A 24,865-nucleotide genomic window follows, 5' to 3' on the forward strand; every position below is an offset into this window, starting at 1 on the left:
CGATCTCTTCTTCTATGTCACTGTCTTTAATCAGCTATGAACGTTTACCAATGCTTACTGCTCAGCTAGCGTAGAAGTAGGCCTAGTCACAAAAGGCCTGATTTTTTTTTAGGATTTTTAGAGCATCAGGATATTTTTAGAAATTTCGGGGATTTTTAGAAAAATGGGATTTTTGGGGGATTTTTAGATGATTTGGAGGAAAAATTGTTCTATTTTCTTTGCCGCTTTATTTTAGCAGCACAGAGGGATGTCTGAAATTCAGGCTAGCTTTATTTAAAATTGCTATAAAATGATAATTTTGTCACATTCTTTACTAATTGGTGACTACTAGACTGCAATCCAATTGTACAGCGGTGTTTCCTATTTCTAATGCACCCCATCATTCCAAGGGAATTGAGCCATTTGAGTGCCTTTTGTTGAATAAAAGCACTACACAGCGTACAAAATGTGTATGCCATTTTCTTTTAAAGGGAGAGCTGAGAAAATTTTGGGGACATTTAGGGATTTTTTTAAGGGATTTGTAGGAAAAAAACTGGGAATTTCCAGATAGATTTTTAGAGCATTTTTGGGATATTTGTGTCTAGGCCGTCGTCTAGGCCTACGTAGAAGACTATTGGCAGCACGTGCAACCTGCGTGCAAACCCGGAAATATAGTCACGTCACGCGTGTCACGTTTTCCTGAAATACAAGAAAGTCAATTTCGCGCGTGACACTCAAGATGGCGGTCCCGGCGTATGATCTTTCTGTCGTGAAAGAAAGCTGTGCACAGCTTGGAGAAGGCCCGCATTGGGACGAAACAACACAACGGCTGATATGGGTGGATATTTTGGGGCAAAGCGTTCATCTCCTTGATCCAGCTACGGGAAAGGTAGGAAAATTCAGTGGGCGGCGAACTTCAATTTAAAAATGTCAACAAACAAAAATGTCGACCAAAAGCTTGAAATGTTTACGATATTTTAGGTTAGCTAAAATAAAACAACAACTGTGTTTGATTATTCACGGATGAATAATTGCTCAAGTACTCTTAAGATTTGCTAATACAAAATTACTCAAGCAGTTAATATCACACTATTATAAAACAAAACCGGAGGCGGTTAATTTATTTTATCTTTTGTAATTTATATTCATGATCTTTGACCTGAATGGATAATGTTGGAAAATGTTGGATTGCAAATACACCGCGAATGTTTTCAACCTGATATTTTCATGTGTTGGGCTTTTGTAAAACGAGGCTGGCACGATTTTTGTAAGGGTTTAATACTACGGGCTGTTTTTAATACATGGAAGGATCGAGGCTGGTACTGTCAGGCTGGCAGCTACAGGAGAGCTGTAACACACACATCTAGCACACTTTTATATGCAAATTTTTAAGTAAGTGTGTCGCGGATTGATTCAAATAAACAACAGAAAATGTGACATTTTATCCTGCAATAAAAACATAGTAATTATTTATTTATAGTTAGTATCTATTTTTTTAAAAAGCCATCCCCCTTCCCCTCCACAATTTCTTTAATTTTAATTTTTTTCATTTTCAAGATGTCAACTACCTCTTTTTCAAAATGAGACATGGTGCACAACCTGACTTTTCCTTATACCTTCATTGTCTTGCAAATTCATTTCAAATTCAAACTCATTTTCATATGAAATGTTGTGCACCTGGACTTGTTTTGAAACCATGGTATAAAAAAGTAATTTGGTAAATGCTTAAGGTTACTGTAGATGTTCAGAGGCCAAATTTTGCGAAAAAAAAATTTTCTTTGCTCATTCTAAACCTAAAACACTGACTTATAGTTTGGTGAAAAAAGTGATGTAAAATTGTTACCGGTAAATGATCGCGAGATCGCAGTTAGTTCATTTTAAGGGAATGATTTGTGATGTGTAAAATGTTAACACCCTGATTTGTTTTTCTAGGATGTCAAATATAATTTTGATGGACCAGTTGGTGCAGGTAAATGTGTGAAAATTTTCAATCTGTTTTTTTTTTTTAACGTCAGACTTATTATATGGATGGTGGTACATGCTGCGTAGCCTAATAAAATTACAAGAGATTGGTGTATAATTTAATAAATTTTACATTTCCTTTTACTTCTATGTGTAGCTGTGCCAAGAATTAGGGGTGGCTGTCTACTTGTGGCTGCTAATAGAGATTTAATTTTTTTGGATCTTGAGGTTTGTATAATTATACAAATATACAAAGTACTAAAAATAAATTAATAATTAATTACTTATTTTTCAACAATTCATTAGTTATAAAAATATTCATACAAGTTTCTTTTTCTGCAGACAGGACAAAAGGAAGTGATAGCTTCGGTTGAAAGTGAGTGCTTGTTAAATTTCTTTGCTACAAAAATTAAATATACAATTTTTTTCTTTTTGATGTTAACTCATTTTTCAATTCCATTCAATCTTTAGAGGACAAACCAGGAAATCGTTTCAACGATGGAAAGTGTGACCCAGTTAGTATGCAGATAATTTGTAGATAGTTGCATGTGATTTGTCACCACTACTCTAGTGTATGCATTTGTAACTGTTTATTTTATTTCCCCTTTTTTTCAGGCAGGGCGGTTTTGGGCAGGTAAGTTCAGTTCAGTAATACCCGATTCCCTCTATAGCGTGCGCCTGCAGGGAATCACGGTAGTTGTATTCATCAAACCATGCGCAAGACTCAGCAATGTGCATCATTTTTGAGTCTCGCGCATGGTTTGATGAATACAACTACCATGATTCCCTGCAGGCGTGCGCTAGAGAGGGAATCGGGTATTCAATTATTTTATTGAAAAGTGCATGTTTGCATGAGAACATCAAGCCATTGTTTATTCTGAAGATTGGGGGTAGGAGGCATATTAGAAAGGGGGGGGGGGGGTAGGGGTGTTGGTAATAAAGAGAGGTGGCTAAAAATTAATATGGGACAATAACAGATAAAATATTTTTTATTAACATATAGGTACCATGGGTCCAGAACCAGTGGCATCATATGTAATACCTGAACAAGGAACTCTGGTAATTATAATTAGGGACATTATATTTTTTTGCTGTAATGGTTCGATAATTCTTATAATTTTGTGCTCCTCCATTCCCCTTAAAATTGTCAGAATATATATAATCGATTGCGTTTGTTGATCACGGGCATAGAGACTGATCTTCCTGATCGCGATTGTGCTTTGTGCTTCTTGACTTGTTTCCCTAACACTAAATGCCTGCCAACCTGTCGAAATGCTGCAGAGTTGGCTGCCATGGAATTAAGCGTTCCATTCTGGGAAAGTAGCTGTACTCCTAGTCGCCTTGTGCTTTAATTTGAAAACTGCAGATAAGCTTCTACACTGATGGGCTTAGCATCCCCAAACTCTTAAGACTGGAACATACTTAAACCTTAAATATGATTTGATTTTCAGTATTCACTGGATTGCAATCATACAGTGCATAGCTGGTTTGATAAGGTAAGTCAAGAGCCAATTATTATGGCGAAAGACTTAGTTTAAGGTACGGCCTATCACTCCGCGTCGCGTCTTGAATTCTCTTGAGAAACGAAATGCGTCCATTGAGAGCGAGATTTGTCTGTCGTCAAGCAAGAAGCCTCCATAAAAAAGTGTCTTATGAAAGGAGACACTTCAGAACGAAAAGCTTAGAAACAAGAGACGTTTTCAGAAACGAGACGCGTCTTGAAAAATAGGAGTTGCGTGTTGTCAAAAACGAGACGCATTTTTAAAAATGAGTCACGTCTTTTTAACGAGACGCGTCTTGCGAAACCGAGGAACGTCTTTAAAAATGACGACGAACGTCTTTGAAAAAGTAAGAGCGTCTTGAAAAAATGGAGTTGCGTATTAAGAAACGAGACCAGTTTTAAAAAGGAGCAGCATCTTAAGAGAAAAAAGCGTCCTTAGAAAAGCGATGATGCAAACTTCTACTCTGTTTTGGAAAATCAATGTTTGATTTCTTTTCTTTTTTCGGTTTATTTTTTTTGTCCTTTTTTCAATTTAGTTATATTTTTTTAAAATCTCATTTTAGATCTCAGTATCTAATGGCATTGCTTGGACAACAGACAAGAAGACATTCTATCATGTAGACTCCTTTGAGAGGTACTGTGTTGTAGATAGCGTCCAACAAACTTACACTTGTGTTTGTTTAGAACGATTAAGTGTCGTAAAACCAAAACCGATGTTATCACTATGGCTAATCACGAACAACACAGAAAAGAATCCAGTGAACCAATCAAAACTGGAAGCAAATACATGAAGCCAGCGAGAAGCACAGAAATTAAAACGTTTGCGAGCGAGTCACGATTGGTTTTGGTTGGGGAAAGTGGCGGATTTTTTTTTGAACCCATCACTTAGCGTAGTAATGCAAAAGCAAAGCAAACACGAATTACTTTCGACACTCAAGTGAAAATCATTTTACGTAAACAAGTGGCGGCCCGGCCCTATACCCACCTAGGGTTATGGTTATCATAACCAATTATTGCCCCGATGTTTCTCAATTTGTTTTCTACTAGTAGTCAAATACACAGAATAGCCAAGTGTTATCGACCACATCACTGTCGTACAAATCTAAAGCAGTTTACAATACTTTTCCAGGGTCCTAAAATTTGAAATTCTCTACCAGAATCGATCACTGGTTCGAGTAGCTTCTCTTCTTTTAAGAAAAAAAATGATTAAACTTCTAATAAAATGAGTCTGAAATTGGCCTAGCTGCACATTCACAGCGAAATTACAAACTTATTGCTAACCCGAGGTGGCCTCCCCCATAAGCCTTGTGGTTTCTTGGAAGTCTCCTCGCCCTATCTTTTAAGTTATTTTAATTTGTATTTGTAATTTTGAAGTGGCAAATAAATGATGATGATGATAAGTCAAGTCAAACAAGTGGCTGATCCAGACCTTCAGGTACATGTAAGTGGGGGGCCGATCATCCAGACCCTAGATAAAAGGTAAAGCCCGCTTTCGAAAATATTTTTTCTCGACCCTTCAGGCCTCTGTTTGTCCAAAAAACAAGATGGATCCACCACTGTAAACTTCACGCCATCTTAGAAAAGTATCACGGCTTTGGTTAGTGAGTGTGAGAGGATAACCTTAAAAAACTGAATAACGAATAATTTGTACATTTCTGACCAAGTCAGTACATATCTGTACTGTTCATCCACAGTCGAATTGATGCTTTTGATTATGACGATACACGCGGTGCAATATCGAATAGAAGAAATGTACTGAAGATCGACCTTTCACTTGGGGTAAGCAAAAAAAAAATAATAATAAAATAATAATAATACTTTATTCAAACACACAAATGGTATTACACAAATTGTTTCTGAAAAGGCAGACCATGAGGTCATCCCTATTTAGGTCCCCTAACTAAAATTACAATCTAAAATTTAAAAATTTAAAAAAGTATTACATAAATAATTAACAATCTAAAAGTTAAAATCTAAAATATCTATAATATCTGGTACTGTGGCATATAATTAATGAATGTTCATCCACTTTTTAAGGTTTGATTTAAAAATATTTACATTAATGTCGTGTCCGATCAAATAGTTTGGCAAATTGTTCCATTCCTTAATAATTCTAACAAAGAAGGAATACTTGAATGCGTTAATTCTTGCTGATTTCGTTTGGATCTTAAACGGATGGTTAGCTCTGGTGCTTTTGCTTCTACAATACTCGAAATAATCGTTAAAGTCTAGACCATTTAATCCGAACACTGTTTTATAACATTCTACTAAGGACAGGTACTCTCGTCGATGCTGAAGAGGTTCAGCAAAGGTTGTTCATTGAATTTTATCGGCATGGTTTTGGTTTTTATAAAATGGCTTGGGCATACTGATGCGCTTATAAAATGTAAACGAACTTAATACGTTTTACGTTTTTATACTTAAATAATAAATTACCCGAAACATTTAATGGTTACTTTACAAATAATGAATTCTTACATAATTACAATACAAGATCAGCGACAAATATACACATTAATTATCAAAGAACTAATTATGGAAAATTCTGTGTTAAATATAGAGGAGCACAACTATGGAATAGTCTACCAGATAATCTAAGAAATCAAAAATCTTATAGCTCTTTTAAGAACTTGATTAAGAAATATATACAGCATAATTTACGTTTATAAATTAGAAATACATTAATCTGTTATATTCAAAAAACAAAAGAAAACTTGTAAATGCACCATTCATTGTAACTTTATTTATTAGTAATTTAAAAGTTGGGGTCTTCTTTGAAAAGCTCTATAAAGCTTGCTAAGATCTCCCGCAACTGATTGTAATAATAAGAAGTTGTTTCCAATGATGGGCAAATAAAGTTGCAACCGTTGTATTGTATGCTAACATAAAAAAGAAATGTGTAATGGGAGCTACTAGTGTTCCAGGTTCGAGTGCTTGCTGGTGTTCATGTGTTGTGCTCTCAGGCAAAACTCCTAATTCTAACAATGCCTTTTCATCCTGCTGTGTGAATGGGTACCGGTGTATTGTAAGGACGGCCAAACAAAACAGCTAGCGTCCCATCCAGAGGGTGTAGAGTACACATACTCGTAGTTGCCTTATGCTACATAAGCCAGAGTATTGCGCTAGTTTTGATGAACTACTTAGCTTGGAAACAGTTTACTGCACACTAAACCGTGTATTCATGTTTTCAGTTTCCAGATGGAATGACCATTGATAAAGACGGAATGCTATGGGTTGCTATGTACGGCGGGTGGAAGGCGAGTATCAACTTCAAACCAACGTGTAAAAAAAATATATATATTTACTGCTCTCTGTAATTTCCCGTCGAGTGGTGATGAGCCTTCATAATTTTCATATTGAAGGAAAACCATAGAATAAGACTATAATGGGTAGGGGTTCTGAGAGGCCAGCGGCACATACCCAACAAAAATTTACCCAAGTAGCCCCCCCCCCCCCGGGACGATTACCCAGCGTGAAAACTGCATACAGGTGGCAGAAGGTTGAGAAAGATTTGCGCAAATGAGGCTTGTTGGTACATTATGAGCTCATGACGTAATCGTGCAAAAGGCCTGTTGAACATTACACCGAACATCTTTAACAAGCGAATTGTGTTATGAACGTGCCAAACCTTATTGTTACAGTTATGGAGTTACAGTTTCTGTTGTTGTTGAAAAAATAGAAATAAACACCCTGTCTCGCATACGCGCCCCCTGTTCAGTAAGCGACCTCCTTTCAGCTATCAAATAAAGTAAATAAACACCCTGTGGTCGCTATAGGCTTTATTGTCAGCCCTTTGACAAAATGAGCCCGCACTCCTTGCGGAAATCGAGCCTTCACTCCGTCTCTTACATGAAAAACGTGCATTCTCATTTTATTATTGTTTCGCAGGTTGCTCGGTTTAATCCTTACACTGGAGAATACCTATCCCAAATAGATCTTCCTGTGTCGAAAGTAACTTCCTGCTGTTGGGCGGGTAAAAACTATGATGAACTAATTGTCACAAGTGAAAGGTAAGTCCTTTAGCTTGAACGGAATCCACTAGGAAGTCAAGTAATATTTATTAAAGTTGGACAAAAATCAAGTACCAGAATAATTTAAATCCTATTGCGTTATTTCCTACCAGAAAATGAATTTCGAAGTTCAGAAGCTATAGGCAAAATTTCACAAATAGCCATTTTGTAAATTCGTCTTTAAGCGATTCAGTGGAATTCAGTGGAACTTCGACATTTGTTTTCGATGTTTGGTGTTGTTAGAAAACATTTCTTTTGATAAGATATTTGAAGCAGTAACAAAAACGTTTGCAATAAGGTGGAAATAATTTTGGTACAACAATTTCTTATCAGAGTCTGAGAAAATGATATTCAAAGCTCAGGATTATGAGCAAAAGCTCACATCTTTTAAGCGATTCAGTGGAATTCAGTGGAACTTCGAAATTGGTTTTCGATGTTTGGTGTTGTTAGAAAAGATTTCTTTCGATAAGATATTTGAAGCAATAACACAAAAGCTTGCAATCAGGTGTAAATAGTTTTGGTACATAATTTTGTCCAATAACTACTCGAAGTCCTGGCGGATTTCCTCTTAATTCGCGTAGGATTTAGAAACTGCATTGTCACAGTCGCAAGCAGAAGCGGAAGAACAAACCAATCACAATGCTAGCTCTCAGGCTCTCCGAGTACTTCCTTTCTCCTTGCAACTCGGAAAATCTAGTTTTCACTAGATCATAAGCGACGGGGTCAGAAGCTGAATCAGAAACTCTGCTAACGACTCCGTCGGTTTGATTTTCACTATAGATCGGAACTCGGAACGCTCTGCTCTTCTGATTACGCCTTTGACTTCGACTTTCGTCTTCATCGCTAGTGAAAACCATTCTTTAACGATTTGTGATTGGTTTATTGTACATTTTGCTGTTGAGCGTTGAGGCTCCTTTGTTGTAGACTGCTTGCAGTAAGGGAGTGCGAGGCTCGTCGAGGGTTTAATACGTGCGAGGAAGGATTGGGGGCGAGACAAGAGTGCGCGCGCGATCGGATCGTCTTGCCGCAAGCCCCTTCTCGTCCATCCGCCAGTTCAACCAGTTTGCTAGCGTTAAGCCCGGGCCAAACAATGATGAGAGTTGATGAGAGTTCAAACTCTCACACTCGTTTGGCATGGAACTCTCATGCACTCTCATTGACTCTCGTGCGCTCTCATGCGCTCTTATCGACTTTGAACGTGTTCAAATTTTTCATGAGACTCAATGAGAGTTTTCTCTCGTTTGGCCTGAGTTGATGATAGTCGATGAGAGTTGACGTTAACTCTCATGAGAGCCAACTCTCATCAACTCTTATCCTCGTTTGGCCCGGGCTTTACTGATATAACCGCGCGCTCCTCGGACCCAAAGAGAAACAACAGACTACCAGTAGTCTACCTTTGGTGTTAGTTTTATGACGAGCATTGGAGAACCATTGGATACGTAGTGCACATAAATGTGTCATGTTGCTTGTGTTTCTACAGGGCTCGTTTGTCCCCAGAGGAAAAACAACAACAGCCCCTGGCAGGATCTTTATTTCGGGTGAAAAATCTTGGCACTAGAGGAATACAAGCTGTTCCTTTCAATGGTTGAAGACGAAAAGCATACAAAAAACAACATAGAATAAAACCGAAGTAAATAGACGCTCTTCATCAGTGAACGAGTCAAAGACACTGATGTCGTAGCCTTGCGTGTATCTGAACTATGATTGTAAACATAAATACGAACCAATCAGAAGTGTAAACGATATATGGATAATGATACGTCATCAAAGTTAATGCTTACTTTGGGTAGCTTAGTAGTTTAGAATTCGTTATGGCATAGCGTGTGCTTGTGTGAAAAAGGCGAACAATGTCCTGTTCCTTTTTTGAGACGGCAGCTCTGCAGGAATCATGATAGTTCCAATTTCTGTTATTTTGAAATAATACCCTACAGGAACGGCTTATAGAGAGGTAACTGGGCAACTAAATAATTGGGAAGGGAATTTTACATTATTCTAACACTTATAAGGTGGCCACGTTTGTATGCATTTTATCTTTTAAAGGTGCATATATAAACGTGGTATCCAAAAGAGAAAACAGTTCGCTCTATCTAAATTTCATTAGTTGCCATTTTTAGGAACCATTTACAAATTTAATACATATTTCAAGTTTTAGCATATCCAACAAATATTAAAAGGAAATAAAATACACATTTCATTTTTAGCCAAAGAATTGTACAAGGTAAAGCAATGTATGTTTCGGGCCAAGTAGCCCATATCGCCGGAGTTTATCCCAGTTTTTCTATAAAAAAATCTAATGGTGCCATTTTTCTATTATACTTAAGATTATATACTGTATGAAATGTTTGGGATAATTTGGGGTATTTATAAATTTTCCGGGTTTTGTAATGTTAATTGTAAACAAATGAGGTGGAAGGTGACCGGGAAAAAAAATTAGCCGGTAATATATTGTTTTTATTTAAGTAAATTTGAATTTTAAATGGGAATAGTTCACTCAATAAAATAGTTTGCGAAAATGCTGAAACTCTTTTGAAACAGTCACTAGAAACTTGTCCCTTTTTTCGAAGCCAAGAGCGCCCGGGCACTTATTCTAGAAACCCGAAAGAGGGCATTTATTGGAAACAGGACGGGACGGGGCACTATCATTTGTCTATCATATTTAACATTATATACTGTATGAAATGTTTGGGATAATTTGGGGTATTTATAAATTTTCCGGGTTTTGTAATGTTAATTGTAAACAAATGAGGTGGAAGGTGACCGGGAAAAAAAATTAGCCGGTAATATATTGTTTTTATTTAAGTAAATTTGAATTTTAAATGGGAATAGTTCACTCAATAAAATAGTTTGCGAAAATGCTGAAACTCTTTTGAAACAGTCACTAGAAACTTGTCCCTTTTTTCGAAGCCAAGAGCGCCCGGGCACTTATTCTAGAAACCCGAAAGAGGGCATTTATTGGAAACAGGACGGGACGGGGCACTATCATTTGTCTATCATATTTAACATTATATACTGTAAGAAATGTTTGGGATAATTTGGGGTATTTATAAATTTTCCGGGTTTTGTAATGTTATTTGTAAACTAATGGGGTACGGTCACCTGGAAGTGAATTGTTTTATTAAAGGTTTCATTGTACATATTTTTACAAAAAACGTTATGAGCAGGAACTGGTATTGCTTGTTGGTAACTAAATTTAAATTTTAAATGAGAATTGTTCACTTAATAAAATATTTAGCGAGAATGCTGAAAAAGCTGTTGAAACTCTTCTGAAATAGTGACTAGAAATTTATCCTATTTTATTCGAAGTTACCGTAATGATCCGATTTAGAGATAATCATTTTTTCTTGGAGCCTGAGGGAGGGCGCTTATTAAATACAGGGAGTGACGGGACGGGACGGGACGGGACAAAACGAGGTGCTTATTTCTTTTTGGACATAAAAATTTTAATTTGTAAAACGAAAGAGAAATCTTTCGTTTAAAAGGGTTGTGCGCTCACATCTCATAAGAATTAAAATCAAGTGAAGACACTTATTAGAAGACCAGTTCTTTTGCAGTGTGGAAATGATGCGAGCAGTTCTTTGTACTCTCATGGCGGTGTACTGAATTGAAGCAGAATAAAGGCGCAAACCTAATGAAAGTATTTGTTGCTTTAGCGGCGCTTTAGAATGTAAGCAAAGAGAAATCGAAAGGGATGGGGGGGGGGCGTTTATTAGAATAGGAACGTTTTTTGGAAACAGGGCGCTAAATCGAACCATTTCTATCGGCGGAAAAGCCACAGCATGATTGATCAATTGTTTTGGAGACCTTAAACGCTTGCAAAAGCGCGAATGATTAGGATTTTTAAATCCGTTCACGGTTTCACCCCTATTTTTTGCCCATAGCGGCAGACCTTTATATATTATGGTCACGACTGCTTTGTTTGCAATTTAAAGCCTGGTTCTCATATGATCGTCCCGATTGTCTCTGTCGCTTCTGTCGCTTTAAAAAGTTTGCTTGCTCCAATCACCTCAGACTTTGCAAACGACAGAAGCGACAGAGACGATCGGGGCGATCATATGAGAACCAGCCTAGGCCTTTAGCAGTAGCAAAGAAGTCTTAGCCTTAAAACGAAAACTGGGTTAAATCGGGAAATCTAGGCTGAGTATCAGCAGAAATTCATGCTCAGTACGGGAGATTTAACTTCGGCAGTGAATAGACAACGCTCTATTCTTCATCGTGAAGCGAGAAGCACTCCCCCTCCACCCTCCCTCCCCCTCAAAAAGAAAGAAAACATAAATAGATATATGAATAAATCTGGGAAAAATGAAAAAAAAAAAAAAAACAACTATATATCATAAATGACAATATATATGACTACCTCGTAAATGTCAGTCCAAAAATGTATATAACAGAAAGAAAATTGCCGCGGGAACTCTTCTTTTAAACATTTATTTCTTTGAGTGGAATTGAGGGACTGTAGCCGGTGATGAACTGTAGCTCTCGTACGGCTTGTAATTCTGCTGGTGGTCCTCTAATACAGCAATTGACGTTATTTAGGGGCGTTGTTCCTGAAGTTTGTTCTACAGTTCTCATGTGAGACCTTGCGAGAAAATCCCCATGATCCATGCGCATGCGGCGTACTTACACGCTCATCATTTTGGCGCGAAAAACGTGGTAGCCGCGTCTTCATATTACCATAATTTTTTTTTTACGAAAAATTTTGAGCGGGGAAACAAGACAACAAGCTATTTCTCGAAGGGTAAGTGAGCTTACACCTTGTATTGTCGTTAAATGGCATAACTACTCTCTAGCAAGTCAACCACGTCAAATATGTTGTTCACAAAAGTAACATAAGCTTTCCAGGACATTTTTTCTTCGTATTTGCTAAAGCGTTGCCGCGCGAACTTGCCGATCAAATTTCAGTCGTCATTCTGTTAGTCAAACTTCTATAGTATAAGCTTATGTAAGGCTTAATAAGCTTAAGTGGTAGTATATTTAGAAGTCACCTTCTATTTAGCGAACACTATTATTTCTAAAAGAAATACAAACGTTTTCTTCATGCTTCTATCGAATTGTTTAGGCACTCACTTGTTAAAGTTGGTTGTTCCAGAGAAAGCTTTGGAAAAACCCGTCAGTCGCCTATGGCTCAGGTTCCTTCCTACAACATTTCTAGGGGCTTCTAATCTATGAAGTCATAGCTTCACAAAAAGCATCCTTTAGATTTCCCTCGAGATATCTATTTGTTTTCTGTTTTTGGTTTTTACGGTGACATTTTTGGGAAATTAAAATTTGACGGTTGAGAGACGATGGGATCTGGGGACGAGAATACGTTTCCTCGTATCCAGGTTTCGCCGTCCACTTTACCCGAAGCCAAAAATGGAGGATTTGGAGATTTCTGTTGTGGGCAAAAATATATGCGCCAAGCTTGGAGAAGGGCCACACTGGGACACAAACACGCAGAAGCTACTTTATGTCGATGCTTTTGGCTACAGTGTTCATGTTTTAGATGTAGATACAGGAAAGGTAAAGGAAATCTTTAGCAAATTAGTTGCGCTTTTTTTGCGCCTTGTCAAATTAGTTCAAGTCGTCGGCGCGCATAATTCGTTTTAGCTGTAAGTCGTTATGTGTTGCATTGGACTGCGGGTGAGAAGTTTTTGTAGGATAAGCTGTACTAGAATCGGCGTTCTTTGGTTTCTACTGAGCTACTGCGTTTAGCAGGGCAGGACGAGGCTTCGTCCCATCTCGTGTCGCCCCGCTCTAATTGACTTCTCATGCATTCTGAAGTCACGAGATCTGGACCCCACACTGACATAGCGGAAGTGCAAATGTCATAGTTTAAAGTTTTTTTTTTTCTAATATTTATTTTAAGATTGGTTTTGTATTTAAACTTAAGATCTTCATATATTTACGACAATTAAGATGCATAATATGAATGGAAAGCTAAAATAACTTTGGGTTAAACTCAGTTTAAGAACCTTTGAAATTTTTCTTTGTTTTGGAGACATATTGTTTTCCTGCTATTCATTGTTTGGAGGCTCATTGTTGTCTTGGACGTTCTTTGTTTTACGTTCAGGTTAAGCAAGTAACCCCCCCCCCCCCCCCCCCAACGTCAAAGTGCTAATTAAAACCCCTGGGTCAGTTCTGTAAAGCCTGGTTTCCATATGATCGCAGACGATCGCAGAATTGTAGGTTCTGCGATCTGCGATCATATGGAAACACGCATTTGCGATCATTTGCCATCGTCTGCGATCGATCGCACACGATCGCAAACCATCGCAGAAAATAGAACCAAGTTCTATTCGCTGCTGATCGTCTGCGATCTTTGAGATCATATGGAAACACAATTGCGATCGACTGCGATCAATTGCGATCGAAATTTATCCCATAATATTGATAATCGATCCCATCATCCAACACCATCACACACTTTTGCGATCGTTTGCGATCAGGTGCGATCATGTGGAAACAGTTCGCTGTGCAATCTTTGCGATCACACAGTTTAGTGAATTTATGCGATTTTGAGATCGTCTGCGATCCACTGCGATCATATGGAAACCAGGCTTAAATTAGAGAGCTCTTCATGGTTTTGGAAACCATATGCAGATTTTCATCCCGGATTAGTGTGCTGATGGTTCACAGAAAAAAAATATAGACAAATGTATGAAAAATTAAATCTAGGCTGATTGCCTCCTACATGTATATCCTTCAAATGTGATGGACACAGTCGACCTGCCTGTTATCGTAACTTTTCAGTTCATAAATGGTTCACAGTTCAATTTTTCAAAAATGATTTCCCATGGAATTTCCATACAAACACTAATAATTTCTGATGGTGTTGCCTATCCCTCAAGATGGCTTCCAAAACGGTGATAAGTCAGTACAATTATCAACAATTGAAAAAAGAAAATTACAGTCAATAATTCCAAAGCAGACTTTGCAATTCCTGCCATATTTATCTAAATGTTTCATTTTTTATGAATGCCAAATTAATGAAGAGACAAACTTTTTTCAAAAAGGTTAACACCATCTTTTTCCTATCATCCTTTACCAGGATAAAAGTTATCAACTAGATGACATTGTGGGATGCGGTAAGTCTCATTAAATTTTAGCAGAATGATAACAATGTAATTCCCTTCAATGTATTGACTTCTACCCAAAGTATTGTTTTTTGAAATTTTGAATGTTTATTTTATTCTAGTTGTTCCAAGGAAGAAAGGTGGTTCTGTAATTGTGGGATGTAAGAGAAGATTAATTTTTTTAGATCTCGAGGTAGGCAGTTTACATACGAGTACATTTATCTTGACAGACTGCAATATTTGTTATTTTAAAAAAAGGATCAAATCAACATTCTGTGGTGTTAATGTTAAATACTACATGTAGCTCCAATTGTTTTGTTGTTTGTAAAACACAGTCACTAAGTAAAAAGGTGACTTCCTTAGGAGCATACATGTAAGCCAAGACAGTTCCCAGTAAACTGTTATACATGTAGCAAGCTGAAAATATGCTGCAATTAGCTGATAACATAGTGTTAAAATACCAGTTTTAAGGTCATTGCCCTGTTTTGCATTGCGCATCCTTACTGCGCAGAATGTTACGCGTAATTAGCGCGCGCGCGCGCGAGCACATCAACAAAATGGCGGCTTTTTTCTATGCGGTTTAGTCCGCGAGAGAAGTAAATTGTCACTTTCTCCTAAACGAGCCTGGTGACCTATCAATTTTTTCTCATATTTTGGGTGTAGCGATCAAATTCTTTCTGTAAAATGAAAACAGATCAATTCATGTGTTTGAAAAATAAATTATCGCTAAAAAAGTGTACTTTGCCAGTACTCGCAGAGGAATTATAAAGGAATTATATGGAATATACAAGGTCTTCCTGCTCCTAAACGAATCTGGTGACCCCCCTTTTTTATTTCAAAATTTAAGTTTCCTTGAAGTAATAAACCAGTAGGCGAAGTTTGGTTAAAAATCTATGTTCAGTTTTATTTCGGGGCAATGACCTTAAGCTCTGGGTTCTTATAACGTTGTAAGGGGTTTGGAGTAGGCTTTTAATTGGGGAAGCTTATGTCCAGGGGGGCTTACATGTACATGTAAGTGGCATAAAACAAAATGTTTGGAAATGAGCTGACAAGAAATGACTTAAGACTTTGATGAGGGATAATCATTTACTGTAAGAATTTCACTCCGATTAAGCATTTTGAGTTGCATTCTACTTGCCTTGAACTTCTACATGTATTCATACCTATTAATTTTATAGTGTACAATAATGTTCTGTGTGGACATTTTTAAGTTAATATGGAAAAGTTGGATGGGAAAGGGCTTTTATCCAAGGGGCTTACATGTATAAGCAGAATATTTTTTTGTTAGCAGAAACATGGTCTATGTAATTCTCTCAATCCTCTTACCAGTGCAGTGGCGAGAGCGCTCGCCTCCCACCAATGTGGCCCGGGTTTGATTCCTGGACCCGGCGTCATATGTGGGTTAAGTTTGTTGTTGTTTCTTGTCCTTGCTCCGAGGGTTTTTCTCTGGGTTCTCCGGTTTTCCTCCCTCCACAAAAATCAACACCTCTAAATTCCAATTCGATCGGGAATCTGAGGGCCATAGGTTTCTCAGTCGAAAGACTGTTATGTGCAACCCTTGTAAAACAAAGTTGATTTATTTATTTTAATGCCTGCTATGCAGGCTAGCAGAAAGATGGGCCTATAATTGGGAGGACTCATAAATTGAGAAGGGAGTAGGAGGGAGGGCTTATAAGCTTGCACCATTTTACATTATTTCATTTACACAAGGGGGGATGTCTCATTACCTTACCTTCACCCAGTAGCGGAAGTGTTTAGTTTTATAAATTATCTGATTCATGCTGATTGCTGAGGAAATTTAAGTCAGTTGTGGTTCACTTGGTTTGTGGTACCAGCATTTTCCCAATCAGGTTTTTGTCAATTTGGTTGTTTGTACGCCTTGCAGTTCTGTATATTATTGGTATTGACTGTTTGTTTTTTTTGGACAATTCTTCACAGACTGGAGAGCAAGAAGTAGTGGCTACAGTTGATGGTAGGTTCAACAGGTTTCATACTAACCCTCAGATATCCAAGAAGTGGGGAGAGGGGTGGGGGGGGGGGGTTGTGGTGGATAGGTGCCACTCTCCTCCTCTGTTCTGTTGTTGTTGTTAAAAACATTGAAAAGGTTGAGTTTTGTTTGAGGAAGGAGGTGTACTTGCTACATGTTAAATTGCTGTTCAAGGGAGATGAGAGACACATTGACCTTTTCAAACTGTTCCAAAATTAACAAAGGAAATCTAAGGGGGCTTGCATCCACTCTCCCCTCCCCCCTTCTACCCTTGTACAGATAGATAACATACTTACCCGGTAACAATACTTATTATTTAGACACATGGTTTACTGCTCAGTTTAAAAATATTGCTAACAGTGCAGTAAAATGGAATAAAAAATTGTTCACAAAATTAAAAATTTGTTTTCAAAGCTAGCTGTGCAATTGACCTTATAACCATGGCATGACAAAATCAACTTACAAAAGAAAAAATAACATACTAAGTAGTGATGCGTTGGTTAAGCAGCTAATAATATAACGCTTGCTTCAGTGCATTTCTGAGAAATTCTGTGACATGTATTCAAGTTGCAGAAATTGTATTGCCTCCAAGTTGAATGTTAAAGTATAGGTACATAATTTTGTTAGTTAATTATTAAAATGTTTATTTTGCAGAAGACAAACCAGAAAATCATTTGAATGATGGAAAGTGTGATCCCGTAAGTCCTCTGTAGTGTCACTTATATAGTAAAAACCCGCGAGTAAGAACCTAACATTTAAGAACCTGTTAGGCTAAAATTTGCAAATTAATTACCATTTTTATAAGTCAGAACCTATTTAGCCTAAAATTTGGAAACAGGTTCTTATTTTATCAAATTGATTAAAAATGTTTACTTTTGCCGGGGAAATACGTTTGGACAAAGCATTTATTTACAGAATGTGCATGTACATCATGTCATTTTTCTAATGATTATTGCTTAATTTTTACATAGGCACTTATGTGGTATGCAAATTTTATACAAGGAATAGGCGGAATACCGCTAAAATCTCTATAACAGTATTGAAATTTTTTCTTTAGAAATTAAGAACGTATTAAGAACCTAATAAGCCTAAATTTGTGTTAATAACCCTTTATGTAAGAACCTGTTTAGGCTAACCTGAAAAATAATAGGTTCTTACTCGCAGGTTTTTACTGTATAACCACAGACTAGCAAAAACGGCACCTGAGATTATGTACTGTATCAAATTATGGCAAAGTAGATGACATGTAAATTTTTCTATGGTTTATATTGTATCTTTTTCCCCTGGGGAGGGGGGATGTCTATTACCTTTGAGACTAAATTAGACAGCTTGTTCATCCTTAGGATAGTTATGAGGCCTTCCAAGGGGTTTTGGCGACAGGCGACATTGCTCCAAAATTGCTAAAATTGTAGTGACAATCTTGTTCCACAGCACCGACAGCCAACAGAAACTAGCACTGAAAGGGTGTATATTTGCGACAGTGACAACGTTTTCCTCACCAAATAGGCGACAATTGAGTTGGAAACGAGCAACAAACCCCCTTGGAAGGCATCAGTTATAGTATGTTGTCTTTTGCAACAATAATTTTTTTATCCTGTATTATAACAAACCGTAGCTAACAGAGCCACGCATTCAAACTCAGTATGTTAATACATGAGCATGCACAAAATCCAGTACTGCTGACTGATAGTGTGAGCATAGCGTGAGCAAATTGCTTTGCAAGTATTTTTTTTTTTCTCACACAAGCTTTTGGTGCGGGTGTATGTCTACATTTCTACCAGCAATGTTATAAAACAAAATTGGTTCATGCTTTTAGCTGTGCACTATCAAGTTATGGTGCCCTTGGGTAGTTTGGAAAGCACTCAAGAAGCTAGAGTTCCTCTTGGCTATCACCTCAAGCAACTCTTACGCTTCTTTCGTGCACTATGACTTGAGAGTACACAGTAAAGGGAAAAACTTTCGATTCACAGGCTTGAAATCGAAAAATTAAGGCCTGTGGGGACTCGGGGCAGATGGAGGCTTACAAAGTTTTTGACTTTTGCATTTTCACTTCGACCCTTGAAGAAAATGAAAACGCATACAAGTGAAGTTTGATACTCATACCCGCTCGGCTTCTTTGTTTAATGTTAACTACGACGAAAATTTGCTTCTGCTAAAGACGCTAAAGTAGCTAAACGAGAAATACCGTAAGGAACCTTTTTGCGTGAGAGGTCACATAATTATAACTTGTCCCTGAACCGATGAACAAACAGATTATTCAAGTAATTCAAATGGATGAATGTTTCTAGCGAACCGGTGACCAATTCGTCGAAAGAGTGGAAATTAACTTTTTTTTACCGAACGGGCAACCAAGTCGTTCAAACCTAATTATTTTTTTATCGAACGGGCGACCACGTCGTTCGAACAAGTGGATGATTTTACTAAACGGGAGACCGAAGTCGTTCGAACAAGTGCAAATATTTTTTAAACGACTTACAAAAGGGTTGTAAACGGGATCCCGTGTAAAACGGGAAAGTCGTCAGTGTACGTTTTCGCTTGAAAGGTCACAATTGATAAATCAACATACAATTTTTTTTTTCAGGTAGGAAGATTTTGGGTGGGGTCTATGGGCCATGAACGTGAACCAACAATACTTGAACTAGAGCAAGGATCTTTGGTAAGTGTAGATAATTTACAGGAACTAGATGTACACAGTGAAAAGCACTATAACTAAATTCTAGCAAGTTGACAGGAAAATTAAATAAATGTGGATTGGCTCTGAGGGATCACATTGAAAAAATTATTATCCATCTCAGGCTAGGAAATCTTTCAGAGTTAAAAGGTTTCACAGTTCAATGTAAGAACCATTTGTAAAGTGTTGACCTAGAGCTAATTAATGGGAGTAGTAAACTGTGATTGACTTGAGTGCGTTCTTATCCGTGTCTTTCAGTTTTCCCTCACTGGTGATAAAAAGCTCACAAAGTGGGTAGACAAGGTACTTAATAGAGTGAATAATAGCATGGAAACTGCATTGTCCATATGTTGCAGTTAATTTTTTATTTTAAGTAGTTAGTTTGTTTTTAATTATTTTTTTTCTAAACTAGGTTAATAAGTAGAAAAAGGAAAACACCTCCCCTCCCTTGATGTCTCATACCCCCCTCCCCCACCATCCTTACTAACCCTCTCCTACTATCTGCTATTATCCCCATCCCCTAAGTACTATCATTTATTTCAGTTTTCCTTTTACTTACCTGCACTGGATTTGAACTCTCAACCACTGGATTTGCTGTACAACCCCTTATCCACTTTGCCATGTAGGGAAATTGGGTGAACCACAATTTTTTTAATTAAAAATATATGACTCCAACCCTAACCCTAACCAACCCTAACCCTAACCCTAACCCTCCAACCCTAACCCTTATTATTCACCTAAATAGGAAATTAATTGAGATCAAAAATTAACTGCAACACCTATCTAGATCTTGACAAACTGTATTCTTAAAAATTAATACCTCCAGAACATCCATGTTCTTGCCCCAAAAAATACTGGAAAAAATCTACATGTATGCATGCTAAAAAATTCTCATATTTACATTGTGTAGTTCCATAAATTATTCATACTTCCCCCACGAAAAAGATTTTTCTAAGACCCCCACCCCTCTGGAAATTCCTATTAAGCTTTGTACATTTCCTTTAAGTTTTGGCCTTTGAGACCCAACCCACCCCCAGGCATTTCCAATCCCTTCTGTGGGGTTAGTATGAATAATTAATGGGAACCACACATTGTATAAATTTTACACCCAAAAGGATCTTTTTAACCAGTCTGTCACTTTACTTGAGTTCACCCCAGACCTATGTAAAGATCAAACATTCCTTGAGGTTAGACATCAATTTTAAGGTGCATTGATGCATCGATCGGTTTGATTTTGTTTAAGCCCCAAATGTTTTCAGGTATCTTTTTTCCAGTTGCAGCTTACATGTAAGTTGGTGGGCTTATTGTGAGGATTATGTCATTGCTTTATTGTATGCAGTTTCTGTAAAATACCAACACAATGCAGTGAAAAGTCCATCCACAAATAACTTATTCATGTCAATAATGTATTTCCCTAATTGTCTTCAAATTCAACTCTGGCAAATCTGTTTCTGGTCAGACTTTGCTTTGCAATATTTGAATGTGAAAAGCAACATTTCACATTAATATTTTGTCAATTCTTTGCAGATTTCAATATCAAATGGCATGTCATGGAGCTTGGACAAAAAGACATTTTACTACATTGACTCAGTTACCAGGTGCAATGATATGTTTAGTTTTAAATAAATATTAAATTTAGCATACACTTGTAAGTCATTGTTAGTGCTACTGGAAAATAATGCTAACTTTACTAAAGTTAAAAAAGTTTATTCTTTCTGTTTTTTTTTTATAGAAAAATTGATGCTTTTGATTATGAAGAAAAAACTGGTGCAATATCAAATCGAAGAACTGCATTTAAGTTTGATCCATCATATGGGGTAAGCTTACTGTTAAAATGTAGATTGAAATGTTATCAAGAACAATAAAAGTTTCAAAGCCACTGTCTTAGCAAAATTAATGTTCTAATAAAACAGCCAGCTGAAGGGACCAGCTGGTTAGACAGCTGACCTCCATCCAAAAGTGCAGATTTCAGGAGTTTTCCCTTACATTTTGTATTACCTGTCAAACATACGTAATTGTTACGAGTGAAACTCAAAATGCATCGGAAAATTTAAACAGTGCTCATTGACTTCATTATAATACCATTGATAGTGCTGCAAGTATACTTATACCTAATCGTACCTTTTTGGTACGCTTCGGCGGCATATCAGGCGAGTTTGGTCGAGCCATGGTTCGTATTTTGGCGAGACGCAGTCGAGCCAAAATACCCATGGCGAGACCAAACGAGCCAGGTACGTAGTGCAAATTGTGTTGACCTGCTTGTGTTGATACCTTTTTGGTCTTCAACACTTTTATCAAGTTCCTCTTCTTCCTTTTGTTCCACTCGTTTGTTTGGAGTTTCATTCTCTAAATTTCCAAAATCAAAATTTAGCGAAAAATGTGGAACTTCCAACTCCATTGTTTCAGTCTGAATGTTTCAGTACTCGTCGGCAAACATCGCGCAATTGGCGAGCGCGCTCAAGTTTAGTTTTGGCGGGAAAGTTTTTCTCCTTTTACTATCGCTTAACACCAGCTACATTTAAATTACGAAGTTCTGTTTTATTGGCAAAACCTCTTTTCAATTCATCGCTCGGTAACACTACTTTACTTCAAAGTGACCGTGATATGGTGGCATATCAGGTCAGTGACTTGATATCTTAGGATATCAGGACAGTAGATCTCTCTTCTGATTGGCTACTTGCGAATTTGGGTACGGTAATGTGTAATATCATACAGTGTTCCGTTGTAAACAGTGCAAGAAATCATAAAAATATTGTTAGTGCAAGTATTTTTGTGCATGTTGCAACAAAAACATGCCGTCTCAGAATCAGGCTAAGCAATGCTGTGCTGTAACACAAGGTAAAGGAGGCCTGTTTGCCAAGGTTCGCCCATGTTGTGCCTCCATGGCAATGGTTGATGAAGATCTGAAGTTGCATGTTTTAAGAACCCTGATTATTATACATGTATGACGTACATGTAAGTTAACATATGCAATTTAATTTCAGTATGCAGATGGTATGACAATAGATGCTGAAGGAATGCTTTGGGTTGCAATGTATGATGGATGGAAAGTAAGTCATACAGTCTTGTATTTACTCAGTCACTAATTTGGCTTCTGATGTGGCATACAGAATACTCTGTCATCTGATACTCAACTGGACTGTCTCAACTGGAAGATTTTTTATGACGTCATCTTTTTGCAACTCAAAATGGCATGGCATCTGGCATGTCGTATAGACTAGCTAAGAGATTTCAAGACTTGACCAAAGAGTTCCAACCTGACCGAAAAAAAAAACTCAATGCTGAAAGTCATCAGCAATGGACTGACATATCCTTTATGGGCCAGTATATTATTATTCCTTATGGCTACACATCACAGAAACCAGAGTTACATGTACATGTAAGAGGGTGATCATTCTGATCCCTAGGACTGAAACATACATGTGTAACCAATCTTAGGGCCTGTTTATATGGAGAAAAGTTGTCCCTGGCAAGAAAGTTAAACCATGTACTGAGCCACCTTGGGCGAGAGAGCTTTTCATACATTTTGATATAAATAGCTTTGTTCCATTTAAATGAGAAATCGCAAAGTTGGCTTGGGGTGGTGGAGGGTCACTTGCGTTAAAAGTAGGGTGACCCTGGGGGGAGTGGGGGGGGGGTGGCAGTCAACATTTTCCCATGTAAACCCTTAGGCTATTTTGACCTCGCATTCCAGGGAAAAGGCTGGACATAAAGAGCACAATCTTGTCCCCAGAGGCCGCGATCCTTCTGGTCTGCGCTAGGGATCGGGACCTCTTGGCTATTCTGAAAGTCCGCCACAAAGGCGGGCTTTCAGAATCTGATGGCTGTTGAAAACTTGTTCCTTTCACCACAATCTCCGGCGCACGCCCGCAATCAAACCTGAACCAGGATTTCCTGGTTCCGGTTTTGGATTCGTCCAGAGCTGTTGAGTTTCCCGACGGCTGCTGGTCAAGGGGAACGAAGGCTCTGGGAACAAGAAAGGAACTGACAGGGACAACTTTTCTCATAGAAACGCCTTTTAAAAGACAACTTAGGGAAGAAGGTCACCCTCCTATACCATGGACAACTTTTCTCCATAACAATAAACAGGCCCTTCATCTTATACATGTATCTTTCCTTAGGTTGTTCGTTTCAACCCAGTCTCTGGTGAGGTCCTTCGAGAAGTAAAATTGCCTGTTGCTAAGGTGACATCTTGTTGCTGGGGTGGCCCAAACCTTGATGAACTATTTGTGACATGTGAAAGGTGAAAAAAATATATATATATTTTTTTCGTTTTGGTAACTAACACTTCCATGTTTGAAAACTTTCATAATTATAACAATGCCATATTATTTACCCCTTTTCTGTAAAATGTACCTCTTATATGTGTACCCTTCTGCAGGGCCTTATCATTTTCTTTTCAAATAATTTATTACCATCCTCTTTCTAACATTATCATGTCACATTTGCAGTGAGTTTAAGGAATTTTTTAAAGCATTATTTAACAGGGTGCAAAAAAATTGAATTTCCAGGATGTACTAATCCAAAAGTCATTTTTTACTAGTTAGCCCCCCACCCCCCCCCCCCCAAAAAAAAAAAAAAAAAAAAAAAAAAAAAAAAAAATTCTCATAATTCACTAGCCCCAGGCTAGCGGATGCTTACATGTACTTTTTTGCACTCTGACCGAGGCATTTTCTACACTTAATTTGTGTATGGTTTCATAATACATAAGAACTATATTATGAACAATTGGTACCTAATTCAGTGTATGTGCAGGACTATAATCACGCAGAGGGGTTGTATTAATTTATGTCCTTTCATTTGTAGTTTGAGATTAACTCCAGAGGAAAAGAAAGCCCAGCCTCTAGCAGGCTCCATTTTCAGAGTTAAAAATCTTGGCACACACGGGTTACCGGCTGTCCCATTTGATGGTTAATAAGTGTGTCAAATTAATAATTCAGGATAGAGCTGAGCTCTAAAACATAATTTTATATCCAATTTTTAATGAAAATCATAAAAATTATTCTATACAAATTTTTATCAGATTATTTTATTAATAATTTTATTTCAGGATACAAATATCATCAGATGGTATCACTGATTAATGCATGATTAAGAAAATCAAATATGCCTGCCAAGCTAGCATGCACGCTAATTAAATTTCAATTTGATTTATATTTTATTTTACATCAATATGCATGTATGATGGAGCATGTTAAAGCAATACCATCTTCAGCAGTCGAAATTGCACCTTTAACTGTGTTTCAATGAATTTTATTGTGTAGTTTTAAAATGAATTTATTTTCAGAACAAAATTTTTTTAATGCTTGGCATATTTTGAAGAGAATACAACCAATTTCAGGTTTAGTTAGCATTTTGTATTAATAAATTGATACACTCCCTTTCAGATATACTCGTGTATTTCATGGTTTGTGGGATCAGAAAAGGCTGCATGTATTTGAAGTCTAATAATAATGCATTCTAGCCTTTTAGTCAATCAATGAATTAATTATACATTGTATAATCAATATTTTAATTTATTTTGTCAATAAATCTAACTTTTGCAAAAATAAATGCTGGTCACTGCTTAAATTATGAATTAAAGCTATAATTTTCAGAAAACATTACACCAACCAAGAAAGTAAAAGAAAAAATAAACAAACGATTCTGCTACGAAAAAACTCACTTGCACAACACCAATTTTTTTGGTACATACTTTTTGTA

At 37.3% G+C, this 24,865-nt stretch overlaps 2 protein-coding genes across 3 annotated transcripts; both read left to right on the forward strand.

The window, feature by feature from the left end:
- The first annotated feature begins 713 nt into the window (after positions 1–713).
- On the forward strand, positions 714–11,063 carry LOC144630396 (regucalcin-like). Its single transcript, XM_078488762.1, has 13 exons — positions 714–868; positions 1,912–1,948; positions 2,099–2,169; positions 2,284–2,317; positions 2,413–2,456; positions 2,557–2,575; positions 2,945–3,000; positions 3,393–3,437; positions 4,006–4,076; positions 5,137–5,221; positions 6,634–6,699; positions 7,331–7,452; positions 8,933–11,063. The coding sequence occupies exons 1-13, from the start codon at positions 719–721 to the stop codon at positions 9,039–9,041; spliced, it is 909 nt and encodes a 302-aa protein (XP_078344888.1). The 5' UTR covers positions 714–718; the 3' UTR covers positions 9,042–11,063.
- A 1,662-nt stretch (positions 11,064–12,725) lies between these two features.
- Positions 12,726–24,728, forward strand: LOC144630395 (regucalcin-like). 2 transcript variants are annotated; one of them, XM_078488761.1, is made up of 12 exons: positions 12,726–12,951; positions 14,480–14,516; positions 14,627–14,697; positions 16,443–16,476; positions 17,146–17,189; positions 19,073–19,147; positions 19,421–19,465; positions 20,690–20,760; positions 20,895–20,979; positions 22,147–22,212; positions 23,284–23,405; positions 23,969–24,728. In XM_078488761.1, the coding sequence occupies exons 1-12, from the start codon at positions 12,805–12,807 to the stop codon at positions 24,075–24,077; spliced, it is 906 nt and encodes a 301-aa protein (XP_078344887.1). In that variant the 5' UTR covers positions 12,726–12,804; the 3' UTR covers positions 24,078–24,728. The 2 variants fall into 2 exon arrangements, with proteins under 2 accessions (XP_078344887.1, XP_078344886.1); XM_078488760.1 differs by having other exon boundaries at positions 12,727–12,951; positions 20,690–20,772.
- The last annotated feature ends 137 nt before the right edge of the window (positions 24,729–24,865 follow it).

Source organism: Oculina patagonica, chromosome 11 (assembly GCF_052425735.1).
Source record: "Oculina patagonica isolate OP01 chromosome 11, crgOcupat, whole genome shotgun sequence".
NCBI lineage: Eukaryota > Metazoa > Cnidaria > Anthozoa > Scleractinia > Oculinidae > Oculina > Oculina patagonica.